Genomic DNA, 16,387 nt, shown 5'->3' with positions numbered 1-16,387 from the left:
ACGAGACAAGATGTAATGTCCTAGGGCTGGAGAGATGGCTCAGCTGTTAAGAGCTCTGTCTGCTCTTCCGGAGGACCCTCGTTCACTTCCCAGCAACCACATGGCAGTTCATAACGTCTGTAACTCCAGTTCCAGGAGGATCTGACACCCTCACACAGACATACATGCAGGCGAAACACCAAGGAACATAAAACTTAAAACATAAACAAACAAACAAATACATAATGAAATGTCCTGCCGTAGTGTTTGCCAGGGAGCACGTGCTTAGTAAATACTGAATGGAAGTGAGCAGCAAGCCAACAGAAGTGTCGTGATCATTACCACAAGGTCCATTCGAAGCTGCACGCAGGCATTTCCCACAGTTCCCAGCTATACTTGCTCTGCTTTCAGGATGCTCACGCCTTCCTCACTCGGTTTCCATTACAATTCCCACGCCCTGCAGAAGGACCCTCGGGTAGAGAGTAACCGTGTCTGGCCTTTGTCTACATTTAATGAAGTTTCTCTTCATTTTGACCATATAACCATGGGAAAAAAAGTGAATTCTAAGTCAAATAGTTTTTGGCCAACCAACCCAGAGGATATAGATAACTGAGGCAGGAGAGTACCTTCAATTACAGTATGATAAACCCAGTCAAAATGGAAAAACTTAGGCCAGAAGAAGCAATTTAAAGGTGATCTCGTGAATCATATAACCACGGGACTATTGACCTGAGAAATGAGGTTTTCCTATCCAAGGAGATTGTGGGGCACCTTAGAGCTAGAGCTGTCTGAAGTAGAGACAGACATGCATGGTTTTGAAGGAAATGTGTATGATAATTTTTTTCTAGCTCTAAAGAAGGATTTGTTGAAGCAGTTCAAATGCAGCTCACATGAGTCATTTTACTTTGTCACATAAAGCTTTGAAACAGAAGTGTTGCCCAGGAACAAGGAGATAGAATTCTAGAGAGTTTCTGAGGAAGACAGGCTTCCGGATTCAACAGTTTCCGGTGGCTTCCTTCTCTCCTGTCCGTTTCCTTCACATCTTTCCAACACTTGCTCTTCAAACTATATTTCAGATAGTCTGTACGGCCTGTATGGCAGTTCCGGCAGCCCTCATGGAGCTGTTTTCCCGGCTCATTTGTTTGATATTGTGATAAAGGCATTCGGCAATATTCTAAACAGTGATTGGAGAAAACATACCAAAGTAGATCTACACAGAAACATTTTACTGGAAAATTAGTTACAAAACACATTACTTATGCAAATTACACATGCAGTTACTATAGATATGAAAATCTAAATCCCCTTTCCTTCTCCTTTTTGTTTTTCCTTGGTACCAAGTGTATTCATGTTGCTGTGTATCTGACCTTTTTGATGAAGAATCTAGAACTCCTCTTTGTATCGATAGTTTTAAAGGCATAGAATAGTGTGTTCCACAAAGAGCATCCTGGGAGACAGGTTGGACCGTCTCTTGCACACTGAGGTAGGGTCATCTTCCAGCTGTGTAGCTGGAAAGAGAGCCGAGGCGGTGCTGGCAGTAAAGACTCTAAAAGTGACTTCGACCGCCTTGAGCCTCGGCTCTTCTGGGGCCTTGATCTCTACTCCTTCGGACTCAGGCATGAAGTTTCTTTAATGCGTACATGGATAATAAGGCTGCAACCCAGGCCACAGCCCTGTTGCATCTTACAGCAATAAGAAAACAAAAAGGATCAGAACTTAAATGAATGGTAGCCCAAGTCTTGAAGACGATGGGCTGCAATAGGAGTAGCTGGAGGGATTGCTGCAAGCTGAGGGTAATCTGGACCTTGCTGCCAGAGTTATCCTGCGTTCATTTAATACAACTTGTCATTGAAATGCCAACTAGAATCTCACTTCATGCACAAAAATTGAAATTATGCACCAAAGAAGAAAAGCACATTTCGTATCCAGCCTGCACAGCTGTCTCTGCTGATGCTGTGTGGCAACTTCCCTATACAGAAAAGAGAAATACCCAGTGTTCTTTATCAGCCTTCTGGGAAATAAGAGCTAGTACCAGTGAAAACTCCCAGGGGTATATTTCTCCGTTAAAGGCACTGCTGTTGGGCTCTGAAGCCTTTGATTGTTCTTGGGGATAGTGGGATACATTATTTTGCAGCATTTTTCTGAAGGCAGAATAGGTACATAGCCTACAGTAGTAGAATAACAGAGCCAACTTTCCTTTGGGTGGAATGTAAATATTTCATAAAATCCAAGCCTCTTGTATGAAAATTGAACTCCCAGACATCTGTCTAATCACGAAAGGTGGGAGAGCGTGGTTTGTGGAGCCTGTCTCGTCTTTGCTTTCTATCAGAGACAAACGTAGGAATTGAAACAATGTTCACACGGACAAGACAGAAATTGACAACTGCCACTTTGCAGGATCAGTGGAAAGACAGTGGGCAGTGGCTCAAATGGATGATAAGTTTCACGTAGAAACATAGATGATGCATTCAGTCCATTGTTTTATTTTAATAATAAAGGTTTTGCTAGTGAACCCTTTGGTTCATATGGAACAGCTGAGTTATCTTAAGAAATACCAAGGGTGCCAGCCTTTGGATGCTATGATATGATGTGGCAGTATTTCAGTGTGTTGGTCTGCATTCATGGTTAAGCAACCGTACAGGTTAGACACACCTAACGGCTCCATACCTTCTATCGCCCTCACCTGAACAATGGTGTTAATCTTTTCCCTTCAGATTAAAATCACTTGGGCTCTAGCCCAATGCCAAGACTGAGTGTAGGTTTGCTGAGAATGCCCACCCGTCAGTCACATTCATCTGCCTCTATGCCCGTTGGCCAGTGAGGTTAAAAGAAAGGAAGAAAAAGGGAGCCATTTTGGGTGGGAAAAAAATGGCAGCAAAATAATGCTATACCTTTGACATTTTGCAGCATGCAAATGATATAATAAATGATATGCAGATTTGCACCAATTGCTTGATTCAAGAGCTCACAGCTTTTGGAAATGGGTTTGAAGCAGAAAGTACGGTGTCTTTCCAATCAGAGTCTTGACTTTCAAGTGTGATTATCCCCTTGGGCTGGAAATCCAGTTCGTATGCGGGTTGTAGAGTTTCCGATGCTGTAATGCGAGTCTGACTGCTCTTCTTTCCTTGTCCTCCACTCTTCCAGACCAGAGGACGTCCTCCTACGCCGCACGCATGATGACATCGTCCTCCTGCACTGCTTCCTCTGGCCAGTGGTGACATTTGTGGTGGGCGTGCTCATTGTGGTCCTGACCATTTGTGCCAAGAGCCTGGCGGTCAAGGCAGAAGCCATGAAGAAGCGCAAGTTCTCCTAATGGGGAGGAGGATTGTGGGAAGCCATGCCCAGAGGCTGTCCCATCAGGTCAGCGCTCGCCTGCCCCGCAGAGCCCACATTTGGTGGCGCAGGAGATGGAGGGGGCCGCAGCAGGCCTCCGGGAGGCCCCTTCTTCAGTGGTGGCAGAAGCAGGCACAGCTGGAAGAGTCGGGAACTTATCACCTGTATCCCCCGTGCTGTAGCAGTGGCTAAAGGGTCAAGCTCTTAGCTATATGGAGTGACTGTTTGGAAAACCCTCTAAGAAGTTGGTTTTCTTTGGAAAGTACAGTATCTTATTTGTATAGTGTAGCATACAAACCATTATGATTTATGCTTCTTACAAATATTAAAATGCAGTGCTCTGTGGTTTTTTTCTATTTTCTTTTTTTTTTACACTTAGATCACCAGGGTGATAAAATAAGGGTCTAATAATGGTTTTCACTTGACTCTGCTAGATGAAATTTACCACTCAAATCTGAAGAACCATTGACCTTACTCCATGACTACCAGTTTCCTTGAATAAATAGCACCTTGACTTCTACTTGAAAAAGGAATTCTATGGTGGTAACTCGGCCTCTGGCCACTCTGTTTCTTTTCCTTTGAGGACTGAGGAAGCATCCTCCACTGCCTGCCTTTGCGTGGCTGTTATTTCCAGCCAGATGACTTTGCGAGAGAGGGACCTGATTCTGAAGAAGGCTTTTCCAAGCTCCGGGGACACAGAGTTCTCATTCATCTCTTTATTCATTCATTTGAAGTGTTAGGAATCCAAACAAGGGCGTTGCACATGTTAGACAATCTCTGGACCATTGAGCCATATCCCTAGCCTGCCTGTTCATTTTTATTTCTTTTTGGCAGATTTTTATCTCTGCAGTAGAATATACATGACATGAAGAACACTCTTCAGTTTAGAGTTAAGTGCTGTTTTCCTTTTTCTTTTTTTCTTTTAGGACTTTAAACAAAGTCCATTCAAGCATTTCATTTCCCTTGCCCTGATGTTCTGATGCCAAAGCGGGGTGACTGCTTGCAGTTGTTCAGTTTGCTCAGACAGAGCTGGGGATGCAGCCTGGCTCCCCCCACTGCCGCTGGGCTTTCGGTACCTTTAAAAGTACATCAAAGCCAGGCATGGGGGCACAGATGGATTTCTCTGTGTGCAAGGTCTACATAGTGAGTTCCAGGACAGCCAGAGGTACATGGTGACACTCTGTCTCATTTATTTAAAAAAAAAAAAAAAAAAAAAAAGTGCACCGGAAAACCCATCACCTTTGCATCTGCTCATGCACTCAAATTCCAAACACCAACCATGAGTCTCAGCCGATGTCAGATCCGCCCTGTTTACAGCCCAGAATCCAGCCTCCCTTCAGATGCAATGATGCGCACTTCCAGCTTAGCGTCAGGTCTCACCCTGCAGACGCGCTGCCCTCAGGATCAGGTTGGAATTTAAGGACAGGCTCACCTCAGTTCTTTCCACAGGGTTTTATCCAGCGAGTGGACCTGACGGCAGTGCACTCCTCATTGACCTCTGACCTTCTGAGTGGGAGCTGTCAAGGGTACCCGATGCTCTGGAAGAAGGTGGGAAGAACACAATCTTTTTTTTTCCTAATTCAGGTGTTACAGGTTTCACTGTGAATAGGGCCTGAGATACACTATTTATGACATCCTTTGAGGCTGCTTCCGTGCCTTGACTTCAGTCCCAGTTTTCTGTTGCGCTGCCCCTGTTGTCTTAGCAACACAGAACTATTCTAAAGCACCGGGTAACGCGAAACCAGGAATCAGAGAAAATCATCATCTTGGCATCACACGGAGGGAGACGAAGTCTGTTTTACCCTCATCCAATTATCTATGATTAACTGATGATAGAGAACACGCAAACCTTAAGAGCCCATGGACATACGTCTGTGTTGGAATAAAAGGAAATATACATGTTAAATCAACCTGAGTTTTCATTTGTCGATTTGATATTCATGATTTAGATTAACTACTTACATCCATTTAGGCCCAAAGAATATACAGGCAACTGCATGCTGAAGGTTGATTCTGGGATAGAGGAAAGTCACATGTAGCTTTTAGGTCTTGTTTACAGCCAGTTCCATTTGAGGCTTTTTATTTATACTTGTTAAAAGTAAAACCCAAAGGTTGAGCATGGAGAGGGGGGTCATAAAAGATGAGCTCGAGTTCTTAATATTTTCATTCGCTATTTTTACAGAAGTTAGAAAAAGGATCAGCTGCTATAATATGACCCCCGAATAGAATAGTTTATTTAAGATGAAAGTTTATTTCTTCCGTAGCAATCTGGAAGTGGTACTTGGTAAGTAGGGGATGTGTAGGCAAGCTGTCTGAGATTTGTCTACCTGTGCTTCTCTTATGGTCGATGCTGTCTAAGCCTTCCAGCCTGGAGGAGAAAGGACGTTGGGATAAAGCTGCTGCCCTGACAGGCATTTTGCCCATCACTTGTCCTCATGGTGCAGTCTCTCAGTATTTACTGCACAGCTTTCAGGAATGCTTGAACCTGTTTTCTGCAGGTTCGTGTGTGTGTGTGTGTGTGTGTGTGTGTGTGTGTGTGTAATAAAAACTTTCATACTCTTGGTGTATATGTGTGTGTTAGTATCAGCACCTGAACTAAATTCACAACACCTTATTGCATTTTGTGTAGCGGTACTGGCATCTTAAGGTGATTACAGCATTACAGCATTAAAGATATAGTTTCATTAAATCATAGTAGAGAGCTGGAGACAGCACAGCAAGCGAAGGCACTTGGTGGCAATCCTGACAATCTGTGTTTGCTCCTTAGGGCCACATGGTGAAACAAGAGACCCTGCTACCATAGGTTGCCTATCCTCCTCCACACACACATAGCACATGCATGTCCCTCTACTAAACAAATAAATGTAATAAATCTTTTAAAAAAGAATAGATCATAAGTACCTATCCTTTCATTCGTTGCTTTGAAAATAACTAATAGTGCTCTTAATTATTATTCTTCTTCAGCCGACAGTTACTGGATGTGGCCGGTGTCTCTGTACTTCCATTTAGTGACAGCCACTTTGAAAAACGAATTTAAGTAGGAATGCGACACTCTTCCTCTGACTCCCACTGTCTGATCAATGATATGAATGAGGAGTTTGAGGAAGACCGAATAATAACCACATCTTGGGCTATTGGAATACAGAAGCCCTTAAACTTGAGTCACACAGTAGCCGTGCCTGCAGCTGTCTTTATGTTTATTTTATTTCCTCTCACGTGCGGGTTTTCATAGTGCCTTCTGGGGTTTGGATATGATTTGGTCGTCAGAGGTTCTTTCCATTATCTCATTTTCCTAAAACTAAAATTAATTAAACTACTTTGCCTGAGTTAATTTAATGATTAAAATTGATTTAATCAGTATTTTTTTGATTAAAAAAAGCAAGAGGATGGATAGGGAAAAAAAGAGAAACTTTATTTTTCTGCCTGAGTAAGATACGTACAAGGGTAAGGGATGGAGTTTCCTCAGGCAGGGTGGTGATAGGGACAGCCAGCAGGGTTGGGGGATATGTGAAGGATATATATGATGTGATCTGTTGGGCATTTTAAAAAAAGAATGTCTATAACCATAGTCCTCCATAACCTGCCACTTACAGCTGTTTTCATGAACACGAAATTGGAACTAGCCTAGATGACCATCAACATATGAGTGCATAATTAAAATATAGTGCATTTACACAGTGGAATTTCATTCATCTGAAGAGAAAATATGGAAATCATGAAACGTTCAGGAAAATGGATGGGTCTGGAAAAAGCATAATATTTAGTGGCGTGACAGAAACTCAAAAAGACAAACTCATGTGTGTTCTTTCATAGGCAGATGCTGACCTGTGAGGTTTACGTTATATGTAAGTAGTGGGCAAAGGTAGGGAAAGCCTAGAAACCTAGGAAGGAGACCGAGGGTAAAAATTAAATGTGAAGGAACAATGGGGTAGTGGTCCAAAGACACAAGAAGAAGAAGGAGGAAAGGAGAGGGGAGAGCAGTGGTGAGATGAGAGGGGAAGAGGCTCAACTAAACCACATGTGCTTTGATTAGAAATGTCATAATGATATCTAGTATCTTGTATTCTCATTAGATTTACTGAAAAATAAAGCTCAAACATAAAAACAATGTCATCCGAATACATTCTAGTTATAAGAAAATAACGCATGCATTCTAGAATGTGGGGAAATGCATTGGTCTTGGTTTGTATATTTAGTGTTGTTTTTAAATTTTGTCTCGGCCTTGTGTATCTTGCGTATCTCAGGCTAATTGCTATGTAGCTGAGGCTGGCTTCAAACTTGTGATGCCCCTGCCTCCACCTCCCCGGTGCTCGGATTGCAGGCATCTACTGCCACACCCAACTTTAGGACGTGGCGGTTTATATTGCAGGAAATACGAAGGAACTCAGAAGGGTGCTATTTCAGAAAAAAAAAAAAAACCAAGGGTACACTTGCTTATTAGAACATCTATCACCTCTTGGTGGGGAGGGGTCACTCTCTAAGAGGTGAAACAGAAGAGCAGTGCTGGACGTGGCATCTGGTTTCTCCCTGGTGTTGGTCTGTGGTCTTGGGCAAGCTAGCCTGTTTCTACAGACATCTCAGGTATGAAGTGGTGCTGGTGCTGAGGTACTGATACTGAGTCATTAGAAGTGGTGCTGGTGCTGAGTCATTAGTGAGGATGAAAGTGCAAGACGTAGTGCACAGCCTTGTGGGTAAATACTAACCATGAGGGTGATCATGCTTGCTGTTCGTGGTGGGTGGTGGTACAGGGTGATGTCAATAAAAGTGAAAAAATGATTTCAAAATGGATTTTTTTTTTTTTTGGTCATAAAATCCTGTGCTTTGGTCTTTTGATTTTTTTTTTCCCTTAGGCCCTACCAATGTAAAAGACCAGTACTGAGTTGTGTCCTTTTCTGAAGTTCTATCATTAGCTAGTTTTATTTCTAGAACTCAACCTTTAAAAAAAAAAATCACCTCTGATATCTATTTTTAAAGGAACAGATACTCCTGATTTCCCTACTTCGCTCAGTATTAATACATTGATGTTATTGAAAAGTTCTGTCTCATTGCACTTAGCAATTTCCAGAATTATTAAGAGGTAAGTTATCGCTTTGATGAAGAGCAATTACTGGGATTCTTTCTTTTCTTAGACATGAAATTCAGAGAGCACTGTCCATTCTTCACAGAACATTGCAAATGACTGAGGTACTTTTGCATGATTAATGTATCCTCTAAAAGAAGCAACAATTTTACGTAAGTCCAAAATGTTTGGAATATATAAGACATATCTGTGTCTCATTAGCAAGTCGCTGACCCAGGATAATGCGTACAGAGGGTTTTTCTTCTGTCTTGTAAACCACTGCTAATGTGTTTGATGAATGCCATTCTCCAAGCACCACAAGATAGTTAGAAAAGAGCCAATTAGGATCTAAACTTCCAAACCACATTTAGACGTGATGATAAATTCAAACAAGACCACCCTGAGTCAATGGGGGAACAGGAAGTGTTTGAAGTTTGAGAGAAATGTTTTTCTCCTTGGAGAAGCCAGTGATAATTAAAGGTCAGAAATATAACAACCTCCAAGAGCTCTAGTGTGCATGGTCATTGAGAGGCAGTGAGAGTTAATGAGAGAGAGTCAAAGCAAGGAAGATACATGTTGACGTCACAGAATGTGCCTGATTAAACGCCAGTTCCTGCTCAAGGAAAAGGTATCCAGTGCTTCAAAGTCACTGCCAAGGGCACGACACACAGTTCTCCACATCTGAAGTCAAGCATCGTTTCCATTTTGCCCGGTTCTACAGTCTGTGAGTCACAGCGCAGGACATGAGTCACCTATGGGCTATGGCTTCTGAGACTGGCAAGGGGAGCTGAGCTTACCTGCCATCTTATAGCCTAAAACAACCGAGCAGAGTTCCTGTAGCAATCACACATTGTGGTGGTTAATGTTAACTGTCAACTTTACAGGCTACAATCACCTAGGAGACAAATCTCCAAGCGTATCTGTGAAAGAATTTCTAGATTGGGTTGACTGAGGCGGGAACATTGATCTTAAATGTGGGCAGCACCATTCCAGGGGCCAGGGCCTTAGTCTGAATAAAAAGGATTAAATGAGCTAAGCGCCAGTATTCATTTCCTACTTCCTGACTGTTGCTGCAATGTGACCAGCTGTCCCAAGTGCCTGTCTTTATGCCTTCTCCACCACAGTGGACTGTGTTCCCTAGAACTGTGAGCCAAAGTAAACCCACCCTTCCTCAAGTTGCTTTTGCTGAGTGGTATTTTTTTTGCCACAGAAGTGAGAAAAGTAAGATACACACATATTATCACTCCATTTATAAGATGTGTGGCTGAAATAATACTTGAGTGGCCATGGTAGTAGAGTGGGAGGAAGTCGGAGAAATTGCGAATCAAGCCTATGATCAGGATGATGTTGGTATGTTCTTGAGGAAGTCTTTCCAGACAAACTAACATGTCCTTGTCATAGTGGGCTGTAGAGTGCAACCAAACATTTGTTGACCTGCTGCAGGGTCCATAGCAATATATGCATAGACTATCAGCCAATTGACTTTTAGATGCATATTGTCTCTGTAGTCTTCCTCTGGTCTTATCCATTCTCTGGCTTTAGTTACGATCTTATCTGTGATTTCCAGGCTACTATTTTTTGCTTTTACCTCTTGCTGCTGTGTATTGTCTAGCCTTTACTAACTTCAAGACTTTCCTATACGGCAAAATCGCTGATTCATGCCTAAGTCTCTGTTTCTAGTTTTCAAACAAACAGACATTAACAAAAAAAAAAAAAGTGCGACAATTATTGTCAGGCAATTATCTGCCTTGGACAATTTGTCCTGAAATACATCAGAACATGTTACTACTACCTTTTCCTGATGTCCTAACATTTGTACCATATGCCCTGGAGTAGAAGTGGATTGTGTTTTTCTTGGAGCCTATGGTCCTGTCCCATGATCTGGACCTGATATCTCATTGTATTTGCTTATCTGATTCTTCTCATCTATCAGTTCCAACTAAAATATTGACTCCTCTCAGAAGCATTTTGTAACGATCCCTGCAAGTAGACTTACCGTCTAACTATCTTTTGTTGTGCATTCTTCCCTTCTCGTATCTATTGATACTTATTTTTACTTACTTACTAGTCGGTTTAGTTTTACCTCGGTCAGTTGATTCATGAAAGTAGGGCATTGTTGGCAGATTTTCTTTTCATTCATTCTATACTTATGAATGGATGGATGAATGACAAGTCCAGACTCACCTCATACATGTTGCTTCCTATGTTCTTCTCCAACCTGAGAAATTTAATCCTACCTCCAAGCCATGCCTCTTCCATTATTCTTGCTATTAAGAATTAACCACTTGCTCCTCCTAGATGCCATACGAATTTATACAAACCTCTATAATTTTAAGAATTTATCATATGCTATATGACTGTTAACTCAATTATTCCTCCGTACCACGTTGCCTTTTCTTTCGAGGCAAGAAATGTGTCTCACTGATCTTCTGGCCCATAATTAAAATAATGAGAAATAACTCCCAAATAATTGTCAATATGTTTTTTGTTTATCTGAGAGTTCTTTGTCAAGCACTACTCTCCATTCTTCAGAACTTAGAGAGTTAGTGTTTTAGCACAAAGTCTGGGACAGAGCTAACCCTAGACATGTAAATTAGAGAATCACAAATAGATACGGATGTTAGCCTATAAGCGAAAAGTTGTAGCTGGCTGTGGTGGTGAATGCTCTTAATCCTAGCACTCAGGAGGCAGAGGCAGGTGGATCTCTTTGAGTTCGAGGCCAGTCTGATCTATAGAGCTAGTTCCAGGACAGCCAGGGCTACACAGAGAAACCTCATTTTCTAAAACAAAACAAGAAGAATAAGAGGGAGAAGAGGAGGAGGAGGAAAGTAAAATTGTATAAAAAATAAATAATTTAATTTAATATAGAGCACTCTTAAAACGAGGAACAGCAAAAACAAACAAAAAGCTGTCACTGTGTTCACCATCAAATTACCCCAGAATTTGGCAATTTAGAATAATACCAAAAGTTTCTCATCTTTTTCAACTTCAGAATCAGGAAGGAGTTCAGCTATAATTCTAAATTACCCTAAATTATCCAGTCAGTGTGTTGGATTACAGTGGAATAAACATAAGGAACAGGTGGTGCACAAGAGTGCCAGTGGGGGACTCGATAAGGACACCTCCATCCATTTAACAAGCATCTTAGAACAAAAGGCAGGCAAATTGTCCTCTTGACAGCATAACGAGATTTGTAGGAGATGTCGCTGGAAACTTGAAGAAAGGGCTTCTGTACCTCTCGAGAACTTCTGAGCACAGAACTGGAGCATGTGCGACCTCTGCTCTCTCCTCGCTTTCTGCGAACAGCCTGCAGCCAGAAATAAGAAATCTAACATATAGGCAGAGATTGAAATTAGGGTTGGAAATAGCCCTGTTGCTGGAACTTTTAACACCTCACTGAAATTTCTGAAAGAGCCCTCAGAATAAACTAACGCTTTTACAGACTGAGCTGCCAGAAGTCTCCAAGTAAAGAAACCTTGATAAAGGAGCCTGGGAAGAATGCAGCCATGAGAGGCACTGGGGAAAGAGTCATGCTAGTTACAAACTGAATAGAAAAGAAAAATGAGTATACAACGAGACTAAGGAACAGAGGTACCCATGGACCTAGCATCCATTTGACCCTTTGAATGAAAAATAAATAAATAAAAAAGAAAAAGGCAGGTATGGTGGAGGAGAAAGTTTATTTTAACCAAAAGGGAGAGCAGAGGCTGGGACTGAACTGGGCCGTGTGAGAAGAGATGGGGAGACAGAGCAAGAAAAAAGCCACCAATCAAGAGGAGTGGCCTGGGACAAGACACGGGCCAAGAGAGTAAAAGGTAGACCAGAAGGTGGAAAAAGACCAGCATAGCAAAGTGGCTGGATTATATAGGGAAGGACAGTCCAGCTCCTTGGCTGGAGAAATTTAGGGTAGGTGCAGGGTACCTTATAACAGCCATACCTTGTAACAGATAGGGAAGGTAGGGACTGAGGGATGATGGGAGAATCTGGCAGCCAGATCTGATGTGACATGTTAAATAAGCACCTGAGCCATTTGTCCTCGGTTTGAGACCCAGGGTAAGATATTTTTTTAAAAAAAAAAAAAAATACTGCAGGGCATTCTTGTGAATGTCTTTGCTGTTGAGTGTGAGAGTTGTGCTGTTCTGTCACCTCTTCCTCCAGGGCAACAAGCTACTCAGGTGATGGACAGCCCTGGTAACCCTGAGGCGCTCCCCTATGCCAACCCACATCTCTCACATTTGCCTCATAACCAAGAAACATTCCTCCATCCTTCCGGATTCTTTCTGCTGACTGGGTTGGGAAAGATCAACTGGGCGGACAAATGCATTAGCTTCAGTATTACTCTGAATGCGTTTTCCTGAGAACTCTGTGAGGACTCCTCCACTCACACTCAGTCTACGGTTAGTTTTCAAAGCACGTGTGCTTTGGTCAAACCTTAATTGAAGATTTCCATGACGCATTACACTTTGTGCGGACTAATGTGTACACTTGGTGTAGGGGAAGAGAAATGATTCTGGACCCGCCCCAGTCCATTAGCTGAGCCCTGTATAATAAACTGACCAGAGTAATACTAACAAGAGAAGTAGCATATATGCATACACATGATAAAGAAGCTATGTAAGAAAAATGAAAGATGCAAAGGAGCCACTGGACATCAGAGCTTAGATCCCATCTTAATCACTGGCACTGCCAAGAAATGAGAAGGGGAAGACAAAGGGTTAAGCTCTTAGGAGTGGTGGGTTATGGACTTCTTTGGTTTGCAAGAGAGTAGAGAGGTGGTCTGTCTGTGTTCTTCAGTGGTATTGAGCACAAAATAATTCTTATGCCCAACTGGCATCTTTTGGGGTGGTATATGCTGGTCTCCTTGAATAGAAGGGTCATAGTTTAATCCTTCTGGGTTCATGTTGTCATAATCCCTATTCAGTTTTTGCAATGACTTCTAAATGATGGTAGGTCAAGAACACAAATAAGTAGTTAAAAGCCCAATTGCAAATCAAAAGCCTCATAATCACATATGCCTGTCATTGTGGGACTTCCACTTCTGAGCCAAGAAACCCAATGGACAGAGAAACAGTGCCATAAGAAAACTGGCCATCATTTAATTCCCTATGATAGTGAGCCTCAACAATATGTCATCATGGGGTTGCATTGTCTACTTGTAAATCTGTGCCATGCTTGGTTTCATTTTGGTTTTCTCAAAAAAAGACCTCATGACTCTCCCCTCATAACTTTATCAGTTCTTATACTATTATATCATGAGTTTCACTCCAAATCCTACAAATCTTTTGCCTTAAAACACATGTGCTACAACATTTCAGTTCCCATGAATACCCTTACCTAACTTCCTTTTTGAAGTTGCAAGAAGACTTGGTCTAGGATGTCTTCTTCCATGCCACAAAACTCTATTTTGATTGGTGGCTTTTCCTCTAATCTTCAGCAAGATGAGTTAGTCAAGGCTGGATATGGTGGGCACAGTCTATTATCCTAAGACTTGGAGGCTGAGGCAGGAAGACTGAGGGCTGGAGGCAGCCTGTGTGACAGGGTGAGACTGTCCCCCTCCCCAAAAGAAGTCTGTAGAAGTCAGAAAGCGAAACTGGATTTTTTTTTTTAAAAAAAGATCTTATGTGATTATTTACCAGATTGTCTAAATCTCTTTCTTGGAAGTATGTAGAATACATTGAGAATACGAATCACTCATCTGGCCCATTTAGCTGGGATAACTGGTGAGATAATGCAGGAAAAGATAATGTATGCAAAACACTTAGCGCTTAACATAGCTCCTGGCTGCAGTACAGACTGCAGGGAATGTTAGCAGTAATAAATGCTTGTCTTCCTACAAACCCGAATTTCAAGTTCAGATTCATAGGCTTCTTAGCTCCGTGTTTCACAGGAACCCTCTGTTCTTTCTCCCTTTCCCCCAGTCTGTGTGTGTGTGTATGTGGTGTGTGTATGTATGTATGTAGTATGTGTGTGTGTGTGTGTGTGTGTGTGTGCATGTGTGGTTGTACATGAAGAGACCAGAGCTTGCCCTGATGTATCTTCCTCAGTTGCTTTCCACCGTCTTTTCCGAGGCGGAGTCTCTCATTAAGTCTGGAGATCATCAATTTGTCTAGGCTATCTGGCTGATGAGTTCCAGGAGTCGGTACATGCCCGCTCCCCACCCCAGTGTTGGGATTATAGAAGTGCTTCACAGTGCTTAGCTTTTCCACATGGGATCTGAACACAGGTTTTTACACTCAGCTTCTCCTTTAGCTTTCCGTGTCCATTCCTGACATCAAGCTCTTTCTGCTGGCCCTCTTCATCAGCCTTGGACTCTTTCTTGAGCTGATGAACTCTGGAGACTCATTGGTCAGTACCATCTGAGCTTTCCTTCGTTTGAAGGATTGAACTCCCTGTCTCCTATCTTTGGCATACGCTCTACTACTGACAACCTAGTACCCCTGACAACTGATTCTAATGGTAGAAAATGAGACTTGCATAATTACTAATAATTAAACAAATTTCTCCTTCTACTATTTCACCCCCAAAAAAGGAACAAACCTACAAATTCTCAAAAATACCTTGAAGGGGGTTGCCGTTAATCCTGAGAGTCTTGATTCAGTTATGAAGTTAATGAAATTGGGAGTCTAAGGGAAACCCCACTTTATCTTTAATTAAGAGATTTGAGTATCATGAATACAAGAAGATAATTTAGGAAGAGGGCTATCCCAGGAGGTTTGTCATATTCCCACACATCAGAGGCCAAGACACTCCACAAAGCATTTCTGTATTCCCATTAGTTCCTAAAATTCTGCTTTCTGAGATAGCATATCCCAAATGCTAACTCCATGTTATTGTAGAATTCAAATCGACTCTGGAATGAAGAGAGAACAGATGAGCTATAAATGTGCGAACACAGGCTTCCAAGCCCCAAGAGAGAATGTTGAAAGATCTCCAGAAATGTTTGCTTGAAGCTTGAGGCTTAGTGGATAAAATGAAGACGCTGTGACATCATTTCTCACCAGGGCAAGTGAGGTGCTGAGTGTGTGTATTCGGGGGTGAAGGTGGGAAGGCTTTCTGCTGGGAAGTGGTGTGCTGAGTATGGCTTGATAACCAGTCAAGGAATAGGAAGGGTGACCTCATTTAGAGCGTTTGCTGATCTCTTGCGGCCTGAAATCTATCAGCATGATGACCCTGGGCTTGGAATTGGAAAGAGATGTACAATAATGGCCCGCTGATGTATTATGGGATACACAGTAAACATAACCTCAAGAGCAGGGGTAATAACAAATTTATTAAGAAGTGATGAGTTAGAATTTTGATTTACCCCCATCTTCAATTTAATTTAAGCTGCAGGCTTATGAGGTTCACTTTTTAATAATGGTTGTATTTGATGACTAGTTCACCAAGTGTAACATTTGACTCTTGTGTTCTGAGTACCAGCCATTTCTCCTGTCCATGGGGCTTATTTGACACCTGAAATCAAAACTTCCATCCAATTTTCATTACACTAATCTTGCCTCCCATTCAAGGTATTCATCCCTGTAGAAGTTGTCTCAAATAACTCCTTCTGTCTCAGTTTGGACAAGAGGAGCCAATTAAGTCCTTCATCATTCCACACCTCCTTCAGGTCTGGGAGGCAAGGAGTTGAGGCAAGAAGGCCCCGGAGCCATCAGAACGACAGCCAAGCACTGAGACCTTCTAGAGAGTATCTGTGTAGGGACGGAGCAATGACACTTTTCTCATAGTGACGTCGACCAGGCTGCTCAAATAAGTCCATGTTCCAACTCGAATGACTCATTTTGTTCGAACATTAAGTTCACAGCCAATTTGTCAATAGAAGAAAACTAGCACTTCATTTTTTAACTCAAAAGTGATGCTTAAATTTTGAGTTATAATTCTTAATTTGGCAAAAGACCGATGAAAGGCCCCCAGAATGATATCAGAGCCATACTGGCACTGCGTTCAGCTTGGGTGCCATATTTTGCAGGAAGCTGGAAGACTGGAAACTGTCGTCTGAGGACTAGTTTAAGAAATTAC

The 16,387-nt window shown here is 42.2% G+C and overlaps 1 protein-coding gene across 1 annotated transcript in view; it reads left to right on the top strand.

The window, feature by feature from the left end:
- The window catches only part of Kcnmb4 (potassium calcium-activated channel subfamily M regulatory beta subunit 4), a 53,270-nt gene extending 49,978 nt beyond the window's left edge, over positions 1-3,292 (top strand). The window contains exon 3 of the mRNA XM_038315144.1: positions 3,124-3,292. Coding sequence (XP_038171072.1) covers positions 3,124-3,292 — 169 coding nt within the window. The remainder of the gene's footprint in view (positions 1-3,123) is intronic.
- The last annotated feature ends 13,095 nt before the right edge of the window (positions 3,293-16,387 follow it).

The sequence above is a fragment of the Arvicola amphibius genome, chromosome 17 (assembly GCF_903992535.2).
Source record: "Arvicola amphibius chromosome 17, mArvAmp1.2, whole genome shotgun sequence".
Classification (NCBI taxonomy): domain Eukaryota; kingdom Metazoa; phylum Chordata; class Mammalia; order Rodentia; family Cricetidae; genus Arvicola; species Arvicola amphibius.
This window is presented reverse-complemented; position numbering and strand designations above follow the sequence as displayed.